Below are 19,147 nucleotides of genomic sequence, written 5' to 3' on the forward strand. Positions count from 1 at the left end.
ACTGCACCAAAACCAAAGAGTATAACTTACAAAAGGCGAAAACTCCAACCCCTTTCCTAATGGCCAAACGAAGAAAACGAAAACAAAAACAAAAACAAGAATTTGTTGTACTGCCACTTCTGTTTCATGAGCAGAGAAAAATATGAATGAGCACTCAAAACTTCCATCATCAATCAGATAACAGAGCTGTGGGGCAAAAACTAGGGAGTAAGAAGCACTGGAAAAGGGTACTAAGCTCAAGGCACAGTAAGTGCCGAAGGTGACGAGGGGGCGAGAAATCATTTGGGAGTCCCTACGTAAATTTGTCGGAGCAATGTATCCAAACAGTTTCCCCACTCATCTGCGGATAAGGTGCAAAACGCCTTCCAATAAATATGTAATTTTATAACCATACATTGCATTTTTAATGACAAATGTCATTCCAAGAATTAGTCTGATAGGTGAAAAAAGAATATGAGATACGAGCATTTACAAGAATTGAAAGAAGAAAAAAAAAAACTTGAACAGATCAACAAAAATGATGCTGAAATGTACAGAATTAATATAATTATCAAAGTGTATGAATTGTTTGTAATGCTTAACACTACGAGCCCCTATGGATTCCAATGATCAATGAGCATAAAGTCTATGCCTCCATTTTGTTCTGATCTTCCTCCATCAGTGAAGCTTATTTCCCATGTTCCTGGAAAGGGATTTCAGCATCAACAAACTTTTCAACCATTGTATCCAAATTAAGATTCCACAATACATCAGGTTCGATAGGGAACTCCAGCTCTTGAAAATCATGAACAAGGTTCTCTGGGTTATCATGACCAGACAAGAAAGAACTTTCTCCAACCTCATGACATGCACTCCATATTGCATGATCTCCACTAACAGTTTCAGCTGCATCTATAAACAATTTCTCGCTAGAATCACCTTCACAAAATGGTACCAGATATTCAGCATTAGCAGATTTGATATCAGATTTTAAATTTATGGCATTCTTCTCTTTGAAGCCTGCAACAGTTTCAGCGTCTGGAGCGGCACTTACACTGGCAGGTGAAACAGCATCTGGAAACATTTTTGCTGGAATGATATCTTTAGGAGAAGAAACAGAGGACTGAGTGCTACAGACAGCAAGGTCCTCTTTACAGGTGGATGTATCAGAGCCCAGAAATAATGGAACAACTTCCTTCCCGCATTTACCTGAGCCTCCAACAAGTTCTTGTCTGCTTGATTGAATACCAAGTTTGTCCACCATGTCTAGCAAAAGATAGTCAGGAAGTTTACTCACGTCATATTCAATGTCTGGTAAACCAGAAATTGAAGCAGGAACAGTAGAATCTAATCTTTCCTCTTCTGCTAACTGTAAACTGGCTTCACCTAAAAGCCTTTGGCCAGACTGTTGTTGCTTAAGAAACTTTCTTTTAACCCTCATAGAAGCAATTTCTCTTTTCTGTTTCTGCTGCTTAATTTGCGCAAAGAACATTGGGTTCTGAACTACCTTAGCAAAGAAGGACACCATTTGTTTCTGCCTCTGTTCCACTGATTGCATCCGCTGGTTCAGTGCATTCATCTGTTGGAGAGTTTTAAGGTTCTCTTGTTGCAATCTGGAAACCTCCTGAATCATTATGCTCTTTTCTCCTTTCAAAGTGCGAACTTGACCTTCCAAGCTGGACCTCGCCATCTCAACTGAAGGTTCTACATGAAAACCAACTTGCTGGACCTGCGATGACCTGCGCCTGCTTATGTTTTTCAAAAAAGGTTTATTTCCTCGCAGAAAACCTTCATTTGCAAATTCCCATCTATCAGCATGAACCTTGTGGAAACCCTGGAAGGACGACCAGAAAATTTTCATAGCACGGAATTCAATAACAAAGTTTGTGATTAAATCAGCTATAATATTCTAGAGATGATGAAGTAAATGAAGGTCAACTCTGAAATTGTTGGACGCATATAGATCACATATTAAAACTATATTCACTAGAGTCAATGGCATCAAAAATTTCCCTCACTAAAAGATCCGTGCCCTCCATTATCCTCATGCCATGGTTGGTCATAATTGTTCTGAATGTCCTCTGTTTTATCATACTGAAAATAAATTGCAAGAGAGGATGAAAAATTGTATTGCTCAAGCATAGAACACCGTCTTAGGTAAGGGATTTACAGAAATATTGAACTACCATAAAACAACCCTATGTCATGGCTACATGTTTATGCCAGTATAAGCTACAAGAACAATGTATTATGTTTTAAAAGGGCGTAACAGGAGAAGATTTCTGGAGAAGAAACAAGAAAGTCAAATGAGTGCTGAAATGTGCAGAAATTGATATGATGGGCATTCTTATAATAGAACAAAGGTCTGTTTTTCTTTTTTTTTCTACTTATAATGCTACTAAGAGCAAGTACGTATCTAATAAAATAACTCTCGAAATCTTTGATGCTTACCTTTAGGACTACAAGGTTTACTCCAAGAGATCAACCATATAGCTTATTCTTCAAGTGATGCTTTTGTCTGATGGTTGCAAGAGGCAAAACTCACTACAATGTGCTCCCAATTACAGAACTATACATCCCTCATACACAGATAAATATTCGCCGCTATATTTGCATATCTCCCAATTTACAGTTCAAGGGATGTACAAGAAAAGTTAAAAAGAGAAATGAAATTTTATACAAGAAAATAGGATTACAAGAAAAAACTGGATTCTACATGGATGTCCTCAGCAGCAATCTACAGAGCAACAGATATCATGAATACAATCTAAGAGATTGAAAAGAAAAAGCAGGAAAGAAAAGAAATGACATATTTGCATAATACCCACATAAGTATTAAGCTGGCGAACGAAACTGGAGAGGTTGTTGTGCTTGAAATGGCGAGGAAGAACAGACTGGGCGAATTCGATGGGATTCCAGACGACAAAGCTATTCCCAGCTGGGCCCCAAGAGATGACGGGATCCAAGGAGGGTTCGTCGACGAGGTCGTAGGTCTTGGAGAGGAAGGGTGGGATTGGTGTGGCGTGAAGAGACTCGAGCGGTCGAGGGACTTCCACACCTTCCTCACCCCTCGCCTCTGTGTCGACGAACTGTTCGATCTTGGGCTCCGTAAGGGAAGAGGAAGAAGAAATAGATCTGAGAGAAGAGGAGGAGGAAAGATTATTGCTGGAGGAGTCCATGGCGATGGGGAGAGTCCAAGGGGTCCATGGCCATGGGGAAATTTATAGTGTTCGGGAGGGGTTGAGCGCCAAATAACCGCCTTACTGTTGGCTCAGTGGCTCAAGACTAATGGGGTTGAGATCGGCTGAACCACTGGAAGCAGGGCACGTAGTAACTACCAATCACGGAGCCTGTGTGGGCCTCACAACGGATGAGGCTACGAAAAATAAAAATATCTTCGCTAGTCTTGGTGGCGAAGGAAGTCGTTGGATTAGGAGAAGATGGGGAGGTTCCCAATCCTTCTCTATTGTCCTACATCTATCTGATTGTTACGTCACCATCTCACATCCTAATGTGAAAGAAGTAAGAAAACTTATTTATGATGAAACAAATAATGCCTCACCTGGCATCTTGATCAACTTTTCATTCTTACGCCCTAAGAAAGAACAACATTTATAGAATTTATTCATGCAGGAAATAAGTTTCGTTTCATTATCGATCACTACAGTTTTGAACTTCTACAACTTCTCAAAAAGCAATAAATAGCATTGCAGACCCAAAATCTCCTTTGATCTTGTAGAACTTAAGAATCATGCATGGTTTTATGCTCTAATATAGCAGTGATATGTAGCAAGTATGTGAGATTGCAGAAAGGACCGTATATACAATCATCAACAAAATTATGCATCGTATCTAGTTAAATCAAGCACTTGGATAACAAGGTCAACTTCGTTTATCAAAGTTGCCAAAGCCCGTACCTCCAAATTTGATCAACTATAAGTCTATAATGCACCAGATGAAAAGGTTAAGTGCTAAATTCTGGCAGAACTGACTGAGATGTCGTGGTCCTTACTAGTGGTTTCAGGGATTCCATGATGCTTGAAAAAGAAGGTCGTTTCCATGGCTCGCTGCAGGATGAATATTCTATCAGAAGGAACATGGTACAAAGAACAACAAGAACACAGCAGAAATTTCTGTTTCAACATACTTGTCCCAACAAGACTCGATTATTGCGGACACCTGTGGATTGAGTTCACTCGGAATATCAAGCCGCCTTCTGTTAAAACCAACAGCAGCAACCACCTGCAAGAGGAAGCATCAAACTATTCTGGATGGTAAATATAGTGAAGCGATGTTATTAGTTATTACAGCCCTTTCGGGAATTGGACTCTCTGATAGTGTCTCTAGTGTAAAAACTCTTATAATTTGGTCTATAAGTATCAAGCAACTAAAAGAATTGCAGCTCAAAATTTTGATTTTCTTATCTGTCCCCCAAAAAAGAAATCAAATGTTCGGAGTGTAATGGTGTATATTAACTTAAAGGTTCCTGAAGGAGAGAAACTACATACCTGAGCAGGATTTAAATTACCCCATGGCTGTTGCAAGGTCATAAGCTCCCATAAAATAACACCAAAACTATAAACATCAGATTTCTCATTTGATAGTTCATCGCGTAGTACTTCTGGTGCCATCCACTCAGGCTAGTGGAACATGAGAAAACAATATTTTGCATGTCACAAACAAAAAAGAAAAAAAGAAAACACACTTAGAGGATGCAAAACTTACAGTTCCTGCTGCAGTTTTGGATGACAGAAATGTGTTTGCCTTCAACCTGGAAAGGCCAAAGTCACAAACCTGAATGCAAACCAAAAAAAAAAAAGAAACAAAAAAGAACAGCTCTTAATTTTGATGTGAATGTGATAAATCATTAACGATGGCTCAGCCGTGCTTGCATCAGAACAAGAAAGGTACACTAACCATAGCTATCATTATAGATGAAATATTCCAATAAAGTCTTGAGCTTGGAGGAGCAAGAATGCTTTGAAACGAGATCACAAAACTTCAGAAGATTGATATAAAGAATTACATGTTTTTATAGTCAGTTAGGGGCTCTGATTTTGATTGTTTTACAACTTCCAGGCATATCATGCAATATAAAGGACTAGTGTGCAACATGTGAAGCAGAGGAATTATATGGTTATTTGATACTTGATTGGAACAATTTAAGATATTTCAGAAACAAAATAAATCTATTACAAATGCATAATCATGTCTTCTTACTGTGAGATCAAGCATGTAATAGAACATACAGTCTTTTGACATCACATAATCAGGGTAAGTTTTATTACCATGCCACAGTGGTATGTACATGCTTTATAATTAGCTTTAGGAAGCAGGAAAATGCTTTAGCGATAAGTAAGAAGCTATCAGGACATGAGCTCTTGGAAAAATCTTTCCTGAACTACTAACATCAATTGGCAAATCAACAACTGCAATAGGAAAGAAAACTTCAATTCTATAATTTTATTAGATACACTCAAAGAGTTATACACCAAAAGATAATGGTTAATCCATAATAGTTTGAGTCTTTTATGCAAGTAGTAAGAGAATATTTTGCATATGCGCCTCAAATTTGCTATTTAACTGTCTCAAATAAGTACACACAATTGACTATCATAGTGAAGAAACCATCAGCTGTCTTGGACAAAACAGTCAATATTTCAGCACAAAGAGAAAATGTAATACAGGTTAATTTTGACGCTTTGGAAGGATTTGGTTTTAATTGGAAGAAGAAACAGTGGGTTAATGGCTAAGTTCATGGACTAAAATGGACTTCATTTGTCTACACCAGAGAAGGGACCCATTTTAGGAACCACTTAGTACAATCTGTGACAGAACGTACTTGTTGGGTAGTTTTATGTGGCTTTGATCATCTTCCTGGGCACTCCTTTCTGTTGATGAATCAACACATGATGCAGCATTAAAAGATGACGAAATGACCAAAATCTAGTTTTTTAAGCCAGTGTGATACTGAAGCATAAAAGACGTGCTAAAAATCACTATTGGCGAGCAAACAAGTACTTTAAGCTAATAATATCCATCCTCAAAGCAATAAAGAACCACTACAGGAAAAGAAAGACATGCAGAAGCAACGAAGACGAGTAAATTATACTCAGATACCACTCTATCCAACTTCAAAAACTACAGACAAAAAGGAAATCTACAATCTACATCTTACTTTCACTGTATATTTTTTGTCAACCAATAGATTTGGAGACTTCAGATCTCTATGAACAATGGGAGGATTGCGCTTGTGAAGATAATTCATTCCCTTTGCCTGTGTAAAATGATATGTATATAAATTAAACAAATATGAACACTTCTGATCAATAAAGAAATAATATAACTGAATTCAACCTGCTTATTTTTCACACAAAATTAAGGCAACATTTGGCATGCTATAAAATAAATTCTCTTTAAGAAGGCCTTTAAATAGAGATACCACATCAAAAGCCATATTTAAACACCGCTTCTCATCTAGATTTTCTCTTGCACCGTGCCTATGTAAAAGCCTATATAAACTGCCTCTGCAATTACAAGACAAAAGGACTGATAGTGTAGCTACAATATGCAGGGTATGCACAAAATAATATAAAATGGGTACCAGAACTAGAAATAAGAAAGAAAAAGGAGAGCACCTTGATAGATATTCTGTCACAATGGACAGGCTAGGAGGCTGAGTAACAGCACCCATCAAAAGAACAATATTTGGATGCCGCAGACTTTTCATTATTGCAACCTACCATAGGATGGCGTTATTGAAGCAACAGATTGTTCATTGAGAAAACAGTCTCATTTGAAGATACACAAATTTAGGAGGAAAAAAACTGCAAGAAGTACCACAACTGCATTGGTGCTAAATGGTTTCAAACTTCATAAGTACCACACAAGAACAATATATTGCCAAGGAAAGGGCCGGAAAAGCTGTTTGAGAAAGTTTTGGCCTTGGGAGCAAAATAGCTGGTTACACAAGTTCTAGATAATTTAATTTACAGGTGACAATCTGGCAACAAGAACCAAATGCAAATTAGACGGACTTAAGGACAAAATAAATAGTCCAATATAAGTTCTAGTGCTCTAAATTTCATCAGTGAAGGTTATAGCATCAGAGAAGTAAATGGGCAACAATGTGTCGGTATTACACTAAGACACACTGATTCAAAATATAATGCTGCCATATATCCAGTAACTGTAGGAAATGACTACTAGAAGCACATTATAGAACTGCTGCCTCTCCAAAAGGAGGGCTAACAATGTAAAAAGGCATGACCAAGGACAGCCCCCTCCACTTCAATGAAAAGACAGTCGGAATATCTACATAGCGCATTTAAAACAAAGTTATCAAGCATGTATAGACATTTGGAACTAGAGTCAAACAAGCTTATATGACCAGTCAAGATGCCAACAGCATGTTTTATCAGTAAGATGACCATAGTCTACCTAGGCAATTGTCTGAAGGAAGATACAGTATATATGCATTAGTACCTCTCTCAAAAACTCTTTCAGACACTCTGGATGGAAGTCTAGTTCCATGAGAATTTTCACGGCAACATCCTGTCACAAGATAGTGTTAAAATATAATGTGTTCTAACATTATAACTAACAGATGGGATAACTAACAAAATGAAACTAAAATATAACATGTTCATATGTGTCTTCAAATTTCAATTAATATCTAGGTGAATTTGCTTGCTTTGGATTTCGGCGACTTTATGCCAAGAAAATAGAGTCCAAAGGTGAAAATATCAGGGATGATAATGGGGGTGTTTCCGGTGAACAATGTTTTTGCTCTCTAATTTATTTACTTGGCTTTCGGCATTTTTATAGCAATATGTAAAACATAGTTTTTGTTTTCAAGTAAATACTGGAATTTTTATCTATTGTAGCTCTTTAACATGATTCAGCAAAAATCTGGTCATTCCAAGTAAATGAATGTGCAAGTCCTCTTCAATATCGTGCAACAGAAAAAGCTCGCATGCTATGGAAAAGTGTTATGGAAACACAAAACAGAAAGAACATAATGCGAAGAATTCTAGGGACATACCGAGCCATTCCAATCAGCACGATGCACAGTCCCAAAAGAACCTGAAAATTCCTTGGTTAATACTTATTGCTATAGATCACAGAAAGAAGTACTGGTTGGTACTCAAAATCATGCATGAGACATTTCTTTTTCCTAAATTATATACACCTTGTCCTCAATGCAAACTGTTTACAATCAATCATACGCAAGAAAATATGAATATCTACAGATACCTGCACCAATTTTCTCCTTTAAAACAAGTTCACTCCAGGGAATAATCAAATCATCCACAGCAAGTGATATATTGTTAAGAGGAAAAGATTGCCCAAATTGATGCTTCTCATGTAAACTGGAATCTATAAGCTTATCATCCCTTAAATCAGCGAATGCTGGAAACCGTGAGATATCCGTCATATTTGTGTTGTTCTGATCTTGTACTATCTGTTCCAAGCTTGATAAATTTGGAGAAGGATTATACAGTTTTTTGGGCTGTAAACCTCCATACTTGTCATTGGGTTGAGTAACTCTCTGAAGATGACGAGATGCTTCGACATCACTACTAGTTGCTTGTGGAGAGTTTAGATCCTTATAGGAGGTCACCACGTCTTCTTTTCCAACAACTGTTCCTGCAATCATTAAACATATAACTGTCAGTTTTAAAAGGTTTCTACTTTCTAAAACTTACTCTGCTTCCATATAGTATTTGTAAATTTTAATTTACAACTGTTTATTTTCAGCTAGAAAGAAAGTTGGAATAGTGGCTGGTAACTTAGTGTCTTGTACGCTGAAGTCCCGGTCACCGCCCACCGGTGATCCAAAATTTATTTTAGTTGGACCATGCATGAGCAAGCAACCCAGGAAGCCAGAAAAAGGAAACATTGGCCACTTTAGGGCACATTTTATTGCTAAGACCAATTCCTACCTGATCTAGACACTGTCCACGCATCTACTTCTCTGTGGTTTTTTTCTTGTTCCTGCCTTCTCACTACCATGCTACCATCCATCCTCGTAATCTCAAGTCTCAAGTTCTCAACCAACACCAGCGTTACTAATTTAGAGATTTTCCTCCCATTTCCTTATGTATTGTTCCATAATTGAATCAAACTTATTCATCAGATAATCAAGTGACATCACCACCCAGTATGGTGGATATTCAGTAAAGGGGAACAAACCAAGAAAGAGAAGAATGTGAAGTTTTTAAATGAGAAAAAGCAGCTGTGCTGTAAGAAAAAGTTATTTATCTCCCCTCCCATAGAAAAATTAAAGTTCGCCAGATTGCTCTAGACAACAAAATTCTAGGCAACCTGAATAACAAGCATACACTTCCAAGTTCCAACTGAGTCTTGCACCATAAGGTGGAGAGTTGAGTCAAAAATATCCTAGATAGCTAAACAAAAAACTGCTTTGCACAGGTGCATCCATAGGGGCAATAATTAAACAGTCAAAGAGAAAATTACCAAAATAAGATCATTTCAGATATATAGAACAGTGAGTGAGAAATATTTGGTTTTACCTGCTGGCACATCATTGAACATGAGATTAAGTGATTGACAATCCAGGAAATATTGTTTAGCCAAAGATCTAAAGTTATCAGAAATATCCAGAGACTTGTATTTTGGCAGGCGCAGAGGTGAGCAAACAAAAATGGACGAGAGACCATTCAGAAGGGAATTAGGTTCACATAAGTTACCAGGATCCCCAACCAAATCAACTAGGTATTCCCTGCAAGGAAAAGAAAAAAAAAAGGACGAACAGGTTTTAAAGTTCATCTGGGAAATAATCAGGTATGTCTGACCTGTCCTTATGAAAAATTAGGAATGAGCTTCATTTTTACAACTAAATGAGCAATCGATCAAGAAGACAGACCTTTCGAGGCCAAACCGCACCAGGCAAGAGGTAGCATCATCACTTTTGCAATATTTGCATCCCCTCACAACTCGACATGGAAGATTGACAGAGTCTGCTAGAGTCTATAAGAATTACAAAAGGTCAGGTGAAAGGTAGAGTTCATGATTTTCCTCAAGGACAAACAAAAGAACAGACAAATTTCAGAAAAAAAAAAAAAAGAAGTTGCAGGCAATGATACTCTTTTAGAACATAAGAAAGAGAAAGAAGGTTTTCTGAAATCATACAATTTTACATCCTTACCTATTTTGATATTTGCTTAAACTACAAACAACGAAAAGAAAGTATAATTCCTCACTAAATACCATAATTCCTACTATGAGAAAAGAAATGTGCATAAGTATACAAATTTGCAAGAAATTTACCTTGAAAAGTATAGCGCGATGCCTGCAGAGACCAACAGACAACCTTCCAACCGGGAGCACAACAGAACCTGAATTAGCCTTGAGAAACTCGCTGCAATCTTTCCACCGAGGGAGCAATTCACATTCTTCAATAAACGCTACACCCCTTGTAGAAGTGGGATTTTAAATACTGAAAGGATTATAGTGATTTTTATAGTCAATAATTTTGCAGGCAACTCACCCCATGCGAGTGCAGACAAGCCTAGCTAGCTGATCAGCAATATCTTTGGGTGTAGCACAGTTACATGTAATGTCAGATGCCATTTTCTGTAACTGCCTCAAATCAATGTCACCAATTTTATCTATCACACCCACTTCAATGGATGACTCACTGGGTCGAATAGTCTTCAACGATTCAATTGAAGGAACCCGACTACCTTCTTGCACATCATTGCACAAAGTCCATATAAATGGATCCATTCCCTGAATCAGGTAAAAGCCATCTGGAACCTTATCATAATATGATAGACAGCCAGTTACCTATTAGAAATTGAAACTCAAAAGTATTAGATCATAAGTCTTTACATTTTGTTAAAATCCATGAATAAATATAAAAAAGTGGACTTTCCTGCTACACTAGAGAAGCTATAGAATTTTATGTTGTGCCTAAATGTCAGATGGTGGATGCTAGCGAAAGTGATTTCCAATTCCCCCAAATAATACCAATATGATAGCAATAGATTTGGGTAAATCAAAATATTAACAAAACTTATATCAATACCAAAGGAAAATCTTTAACCACGGTGCTAAATGTCAAAAACTTTTAAACACCTAAGACAACCACAAATAAAAACTTTAAATGCAAATCACAAAGAGGAAAAGAAAGAAAGACAAGATTTACGTGATTTGACGATGTGCCTACGTCCACAAGCGGAGCAATCTTCAATCCACTATGCAAATCACCAAATATAAAGAGTTTTGAATTCTAATTTCACTCTAAACAATAATGACTCTCCCCTCCAATTTTTTTTATCATGCAAAATGCCTACACTCAATCCTAAAATGCAACATTTTATTTATAGGGCTAACTAAAAGCTGCTGAAAATCCCGTCTGCAATTCGAACACCCGTGCGAACGCCAGCAGAACTCTAATCTGAAGCATAGGAGGGTGTTTGAACTCCTACAAAATGCAAATCCTCTCAGAAATTGTATTCGAACGCCCCAGCACGGTAGGTCTGAAAAGTCTAAATTTGAGCCAAACTTCAACATTTTGTTAGACGGAGAAATCCATCATCATAACTAATAGAATATGTTGGCCCTCTATAAGATAAATCTGCATGATAGAACAATCTAACAATACTGATTAACCAAACTCAGAGCAATGCAAGATCTAATTTCTTATTAACTAAAAGAAATGATACGTACATGAATAACCAAGATGGTGGAATTGTAGTTAGGGTGGAAATGGACAGAATACGAATCGAATAGGGGTAAAATCATATCTATATCCATAATATTTCTTCGGATACAGATCGAGATAGTGAAATTAGTTATCATATCTACTAGGTACCAACATATACGGATTGAATATTGGATATACACATTCATTTTCTAAATGTATAAGACTTGTGATATAATTACTGAAATATATAGGCATTCAGTGTATATATGATAAAACTAGATTAGGGATTCATATAAAGGTACAAAAAAGACTTTTATATCACTATTTCTATAATATTTTAAACTAAATGATACGGATATTGATCGGGATAGTACTCTTCAACCTATATCCATATCAGCATGAACTATCCAAATACAAATACAAATTCAGATATCAACATCGGATAGGAAAATTTCAACCCATGTACAGCAAAACTCACATAAGGAACCATATCGGGTCGGATTTAGTCCCACCCGTTTTCACCCCTAATTTTAGCTTAAACTATGATGGGAGTCTTACTTAGATTTGTAAAATTATTGTGACGTCGACGAAGCAATATATCCAAAAACTGTCTTGTAGTTTGGTTCATGATGGTAGGTAGGTATGATCACTCATTAGGCCTAATAACTTTTTTTGGTCCGACATAAGCAAAATGAGCAAAAGTGAAAAAGAAATGGAAAACCATACCCAGAAACGATGAGAGACGGACTCCGCAGAAGAAATATCCTGCATCCCCACAATCTGATCCCCGGCGTCCAAGAAATTGGGATCGGGAGCGGTCGCGGCCTCCGAGCAAAGACGGAGAGCCAACGCCAACTGCAGCTGGTACGCCTCCTCCGCCTGCTGCGCCCAACTTTTCAAACACGACGACGACGAAGAGGAAAATGAATCCTTCGCCGCTTCCGCTTCCTCCTTCTCGCTCGCGTCGACGACGGCTGAATCGACGCGGAAGGACGGCAAGGTCGGGGTGGGGTAGCAATCGCCGGAGACGGAGCTCCCCTCGTAGCTGCTGCCGCTCGACTGCCTCTGCAGCCAATCGAATGCAGCGGCCGACGGCGCCTTACCTCGGTTCTTCTCCACGGTAGGGGGATCGTCCGAGGATTGGCTGAGAATTGTATAGCCCAAACGCCTTCCGGCCATCTCCATTGAAGGAACGTATCTCTTCTCTTCTTCGCTGCTTCTTATTTAGATAACTCTGGCCGTGGTTAACCTGCTTAGCTTCCGAGTTCCGAGTTCCACCTATCACTCTCACTCGCCTCGACTGCCATATACTACTACTACTTACTACCGCCTGGGTATGTGGCGCGACTTCGGTTTGCTGCCTACTTGCAGTGGTCCTTTTAACAAAGAGCCAATAAAGGCACGAAACGTGTCCAAGAGTTGGGATCTTTGGAGAATTATATTATATTGCCCGCCTGGGTAGGGGAAGGCCAAGAAGGGGGATGTACCAGGGTCCAGGTTCCAGGTTCCAGGTTCCAGGACTAGGGGGGATGCTCAAATGTTAATTTGGAAATTTTATCAAAAAAAAAGAGAAAAAGTTAATTTGGAAAAGACGAGAGGGTGGATGGATGATGGATACATGCACTGCATTCGACGTACGTGGCAACATACCCTTAGTAGGCTGCAGGCTGCAGGCTGCAGGCTGCAGGCGTAGCTTATGTATGATGATGGGCCAAAAGAACAATCATTGTATTTAAAAATAATAGGGCCTAGAAATATAAGCCCTTGGGCCGGGATTCCTTTCTTTCTTTCTTTTTTGACTTTAAAAATGATGCCGACTTCCACAGCGTCAAAAGAATATTAAAAATCAAAAGCGCGATTCAACCATACCCATTTGCCTCCCTTGTGGGTGGGTCCCTTGTGGGTGAGGTGAATACATCGCCGCTCCATTAATTGCGTTCATATCGGCCAATGCTAGGCTTCACGAATCAACAACCAAACTACTTCCCGACCAATAACTGAACCCAGACAGACGCCAGTGGCGGCGACGGCGACATTGGATTCATCGTTCCTCGATCGATCTTTATGAAGTAAGCTATATAACTAACCCTCTTAAAAACAAAAATTCTCTTCTTTGCATGACCTCTCGGTTTATAAAATAACGGAATAGTTGATGGATGCTTTCCAAGTTCCAACTCCAAATGCTTGCATGCATTTTAACAGCAGTGATCGAGGAGTAGTTGCTTCGGACAACCACCTAGAGATTTGTCAAATGACTACTGCGACTGCGGCCTTTGGCCCATAATAGAGCGTTGAGTAGTTGGGAGATGAGGACAGAGGGATTTAATATTCTTTCTAAAAAGGATTAATGCGAGGTAAGAATGCGATCGAGAGATCCAAATCCCATAGTCAACTTACCACGTGATTTTGGAAGCTTCAAACTTTTAGCTGTTGAATGTTTCTACGACGAATAACTTTCACTCATAAAGATGATTCCCTGTACATGTCAAACTATAATTATGGTTAACTTACCCTAACAAACAAAAATAATAGTAAAGATAGAATAAAAAGGTCAAAGTTGGCAGTGCTCTCATTCGTTCAACCGTGCTGACTTCGTTGCCCAGCATACCAATCAAACGCTCTCATCCATTGCGATAGGCCAGAGTTGCAGTGTTCTTGCTTTATTAATATGATGACAAGTAAGCTGATGGCTTTGTGCTAACAACTGTATAGTTTTTTTTTTTCTAGCTAGTACCGAGTCAAAGTTTTATTCATAGATCTTAATTTTCCTTTGTTTTTGCTGATCAGTAATACATCTCCCGATTTGCTCAGAATACTCCCGGCAAATTGATAAATAGGAAAATGCACCGAATAAATCTACTCACTGCTATATGAATTGCATATTATGCAAGTGCCTTTTGTTCTGTCCTTTTGTCTTGTTCTGTTAATATATTTTAGTATATATTACGACTCAGTACTGTTTTGCATATGAACGTCGGTTGGCAACGATCCAGAATGTTGATTACTCAGGGAAATCTCTGATTAATAAATGGTTACACGTTCCACTTGTCATTATTTAATCAGGATCAATGTTTTCTTTTTGTCATAAGATCTGAAGATCTTGCTATAAGTTTTTATTGCATTATATAAGACAGTAGATCATAATGAGCTAAAAGATCGAGCTCTGTCCCAGGCACGTATCGTAATCAAAGTTGTAGTAGGCGTCTGTTTGGCTTGTTTTGGCGTGCTACCTTTCACTTCGCCTATCTTCTTTAATATCATTGTTTCCTTTCCTTTTAAGCTTATCAAAAAAGAACTCCAACTCTCCGAGGGAGAGCAAAAATATAAAAACAGAGAGAGAACAAGTAGTTTGGGTAAAAACCCAATAGACGGCTTCCTTGAAAAGATATCTTCCAATTGGGTTTGGTCTGTTCGCAGATCACCATCCACTAGCTCGACAATTTTAGTCAAATTTGAATAACCAGTGGGTGGTTTAATCTTTTTCTTCGTCCCATCAGATAGTGGACCACATTAAACTACTATAAACAACGCAGATTGCAGATAGAGCAGCCGCGCTGCGTCATGCATCACCAAGCTCAAAATATTCTAAAATCCAATGGGTGCTCTACTGCTTTCTCTATGAGATTATGACCACACCATCTTCAAGACCTACTTCTCCTGTCCATAAAAAATAAAGCAAGCTTCACTTGCTTGCTTGCCCTCCCATGCCATTCTTATCTGCTGCTACTAGTGATCGAAAGTCAAAGAGTGGAAGAATTACTTCAACCATGGAAGAGGAGAATAAGCGTCCACCTTTTCTCTTCCTAGTGTTCTACATCGCATCTGTACTAGCATGGCATGGATCAAAAGCCGAGTCCGCAACAGCCCAAGTGATCCAAAGAGGCTTCTCGGTGACTAACGATCCAGGTTATGCCCAGTTCCAGCCTCTGCTCTCCGATCCCACCGGAGTCTTCTCTCTCGGATTCCTCCGAGTCAACTCCACCCTTCTCGACCTTGCCGTCCTCCACCTCCCCTCCTCTCTCCCACTGTGGCGCGCCGTCCCTGCTAAGCCGGCTCTTTGGTCGAAGTCCACATCCCTCTCCTTTAATGGCAGCTTGGTCCTCTCTGACCCCAAAACAGGGGTGTTCTGGTCGAGCAAATCCGACGGCGGCGGCCGCCTCGTCCTCCTCAACTCCTCTAACCTCCAAATCCAAAAACTCGACACACCCAACACGGTTCTTTGGCAAAGCTTCGACTTTCCATCCGATACCATCGTCCAAGATCAGAACTTCACCTCCATGGCCTCCCTGTTCTCCTCAAATCAGCAGTTTTCTATGCGTTTGGGCGAGAACTATCTCGCCCTTTACATGGTATTTAACAACGGGAAGATGACGACGACGTCCATTTACTGGAAGCACACGGCGCTGGAGGCCAAGGCCGAGATTGTTCCAGGAGACGGCCCGATCTACGCGAGGGTCGAGTCGGCCGGATTCCTCGGCATGTACCAGAGCGACGGAGCCCCCGCCGACGTGCTCTCCTTCGACACCTTCAATAGAAAGATTTCCAGATTCCGGCGGCTCACCCTGGAGTCTGACGGCAATCTCCGGGCATACTACTGGAATGATTCGAGCTGGGTGCTCGAATACAAGGCCATCTCCGAGTCCTGCGACCTCCCAACTACATGTGGAGCCTATGAACTCTGCGGAACAGGGGAGCCCCAGTGCACGTGCCTCGCGAATGGCACGGAAGGGTGCCTCCCGCCGGACATCGGCGACCTATGCGGCGTTGCAGAAGATGGGTTTTGGGTGTTGAGGCGCAAAGGCGTCGACTTGGCGAACAAGGATTTGTTGGGCTACCAAAAGGTGGCGTCTTTGGAGGATTGCGAGGCTTCCTGCGAGCGAAACTGCAGTTGCTGGGGGGCGGTTTACAGCAACTCGACTGGGTCTGGGTACTGCTACCTGATGGATTACCCGATAGAGATGCTGGTCGAAGGGGACGAGAGGAAGGCGGGGTACTTCAAGGTGAGGAGAGTAAGCGATAATGGAAGAGATAAAAGGGCGGCGGAGAAGGGAACAATTCTGGCGCTTTTGGTGGTCGGCTGCGCCATCTTCTTCTCGGCGGCAGCGTACGGTGCCTATAGGGTATGGAATAGGAAGAGGAGGCGAAGTGGGGTTGATGGGTCCATGACCGAAGGGCTCGCACCGCTACCTTACAAGGATCTGAGCTCCGCCTCCTTCAAGTCCATCGAGCTCTCTAATTCTTTCAGTAAGTGAGAAGCCCGTAGGGGAAGAAGAAGAAGAAGAGGGACCTTGTCTTTCCTGTTTTGAGACGAAGGCAGTAAAGTTCCCATCGCGGTGATTGGATCTGCTTCGTCTAACACAGTGCGGGCTGGGTTGGGTTGGGCTGCTTTGAGTAAAAAAGCACGGGGCCTTTGGACTTTGCTAGGCTTCGTCCGCCCCAGTACTCTATCCCCTTCCCGTCAATACTGTATACACTCTCTTCTTTAAATATTTATTTTCTAATGGGCTTCGTTGACTCTTTTGTGGGCCTATAGAGGACCCACAGGCTCTTTGCTTGTTTAATTTCAAGAAATGGGCTTTTTATTCTTTTAGCGGACTGTGTTCCTTATCTAGTCTAAGGGAAGGCTAACGGATTCCTAGCAACCCCGTAAATATACCCAAATTTTTATTTGTTTTCAGCTGCATCCCTCTCTCTATTTTAGTTTATTTTATTTTACTCATCTGACCAAGGCATAATAAAGCTCTTCGCCGTTGAGTGCTGTCTCCTCTGAATCTGATAAACCTCGCCGCCTAATCCCTCCTTCGGCAAGTGATTTGTGCTCTTTTCCTTTGCAGCCTTCTCCTTCGCTTGTTATTATTTTTCTTCTTTCTTCCCTTTTACTTTTAATTTCGTTTTCCTTGAGGTTGATCACATTTCAAAATTCCATCTTAATAGCCCTATTGCCATCTATTTATTTCTCCTCTTCTTTGCCTTTATGTGTTTGTATGGTTATATCACTCTGGATAAGTGGCACAGACTGGTTTCAAAATGTTGGTCGGGGTTAAAATTATGGCTTATAATATGACAAAAATGTTGTTGAAGTGGTAACTGTGTTACAAGATATTTCTCATTGAAGAAAAAGAGAGAGAGAGAGAAGAAGAATGACGGATCTAGTTGTAGGATTCGACCAAGTTGTGCCAAAATTTGGACAATCTTCTTTTATGTGCATAAAGGTAAAAGTAAATAAGTTGACTTCATATGAGAACATTTTGCACTTGTAGAACAATCAAAATTTTCTTTCCGAGTCCTCCATAGTCCATACCAAGGCTGCTCCGACCAAGTCAACGAAGATGCTAACCACAAACTAACAAGAAAGTATATGAAATGCACTAGCCGTTTGTAATTTTACATGATATGAATCATTGAGAGCATTGTTACTTCTTAAGTTGCTATAGAATGAGATATGAGAAATGCCGGTTTTGCTCTTCCACCATCTATCCATGGCATGGTGTTCAAATTATGCGAAATGACGCTAAGGTGTTCCTTCTGCTACTGTAATTGCTGTTTACTTTAGCAAGCATGCATTGTTATATGTGGGGCATGGGATTCTCCAGCTTTCTTACCTCACATCTTTTCTAATGAACTTTGTTTCTTCTCCTGAGATTATTGGCCTTTGTTGGTTACGGGATTCTAAATTTGGAGTCAGTTGAGCTCAAGTCTAAAGCTAGCTCCAAATTTGAAGCCCCATTATGAAAATGGAGTCCGGCTCCATTTATCATTTCAATCTTTTGAAAATACTAAAATTGCCTAATAATTATTACATTCAATAATTTTAATTTCATTTATATTATTTATTAAATAATTTAGTTAGTTAAACTGAGTATATAATTGGTTTTACTAAGTGGTTTTTAATAAAAATAATATCATTGGAAATATCTTATCGAGACCTTTAAAATGAGTATAATATTAAATTATTTTTAAGTTAATTTAAATTTTAAAATTTTTATTATTTATAAAAATGAGTCTAATAAATTATGTGTCCTAAAATATAATTATTCAAAATTATTCTCAATATAAATATTAAATATTAAAATACATTAGATATGAAATATATCATACATGAAATATATTAAAAATGAAATCGTAATCGGAACCGGTTGCTACGGAATCGGAACCGGTGGCTACGGAGATGATTTACCAAAATATTAAACATCTATTGTTTTTATTATGTTTGGTTAATTTCTGTTTATTTTATGCAATGTAATTTTGATATTTTTAGTTAATGACATGTTATGCTTATTTCGATGTTTATTTTGTGTAATATAATTTCGATGCGTTTAATTAAAAAATTAGTAATTTAAAATTAATTTTGAAACTAATGAATATTAGTCTTATTTTAAAGATCTCGATAAGAGTTTTTTAATCATATATTTGTTATTAAAAAATAATAACGCTGAGATAACCTATTAAATAATTTAAAATAATTAATATAATAATATATATTATATTATTATT

General features: G+C 39.1%; 2 protein-coding genes across 4 annotated transcripts; one reads left to right on the top strand and one right to left on the bottom strand.

Moving 5' to 3' along the window:
• Positions 1–437: 437 nt before the first annotated feature.
• On the bottom strand, positions 438–13,168 carry LOC140772662 (serine/threonine-protein kinase CTR1-like). Of its 3 annotated transcripts, XM_073114835.1 has the most exons (16): positions 12,380–13,165; positions 10,493–10,791; positions 10,273–10,417; positions 9,869–9,972; positions 9,516–9,724; positions 8,236–8,628; positions 8,024–8,064; positions 7,465–7,533; positions 6,618–6,718; positions 6,422–6,506; positions 6,158–6,256; positions 4,705–4,773; positions 4,488–4,619; positions 4,127–4,221; positions 3,992–4,046; positions 438–1,813 (listed from the first exon to the last, which is right to left on the bottom strand). In XM_073114835.1, exons 1-16 carry the CDS (start codon positions 12,836–12,838, stop codon positions 668–670), a joined length of 3,501 nt encoding a protein of 1,166 aa, XP_072970936.1. In that variant the 5' UTR covers positions 12,839–13,165; the 3' UTR covers positions 438–667. The 3 variants fall into 3 exon arrangements, with proteins under 3 accessions (XP_072970936.1, XP_072970935.1, XP_072970937.1); XM_073114834.1 differs by having other exon boundaries at positions 6,422–6,718; positions 12,380–13,168; XM_073114836.1 differs by lacking the exons at positions 6,422–6,506; positions 6,618–6,718 and having other exon boundaries at positions 12,380–13,167.
• Positions 13,169–15,005: 1,837 nt separating this feature from the next.
• On the top strand, positions 15,006–17,330 carry LOC140772537 (PAN domain-containing protein At5g03700). The gene has a single exon (XM_073114652.1). It carries the CDS (start codon positions 15,358–15,360, stop codon positions 16,903–16,905), a length of 1,548 nt encoding a protein of 515 aa, XP_072970753.1. The 5' UTR covers positions 15,006–15,357; the 3' UTR covers positions 16,906–17,330.
• The last annotated feature ends 1,817 nt before the right edge of the window (positions 17,331–19,147 follow it).

Source organism: Typha angustifolia, chromosome 12 (assembly GCF_048772165.1).
Source record: "Typha angustifolia cultivar Huaian chromosome 12, ASM4877216v1, whole genome shotgun sequence".
Lineage (NCBI taxonomy): Eukaryota > Viridiplantae > Streptophyta > Magnoliopsida > Poales > Typhaceae > Typha > Typha angustifolia.

What these genes read in the sequence shown, in the direction of transcription:
- LOC140772537 (XM_073114652.1), top strand. Translation starts at nt 15,358, where the DNA reads ATGCCATTCTTATCTGCTGCTACTAGTGATCGAAAGTCAAAGAGTGGA.
- LOC140772662 (XM_073114834.1), bottom strand. Translation starts at nt 12,838, where the DNA reads ATGGAGATGGCCGGAAGGCGTTTGGGCTATACAATTCTCAGCCAATCC. An exon ending in ATCGCGCTATACTTTTCAAG is followed by an intron (nt 9,973 to 10,272) that starts GTAAATTTCTTG and finishes TAATTCTTATAG; the next exon opens with ACTCTAGCAGACTCTGTCAA. An exon ending in CCAAAACTGCAGCAGGAACT is followed by an intron (nt 4,620 to 4,704) that starts GTAAGTTTTGCA and finishes ATGTTCCACTAG; the next exon opens with CCTGAGTGGATGGCACCAGA.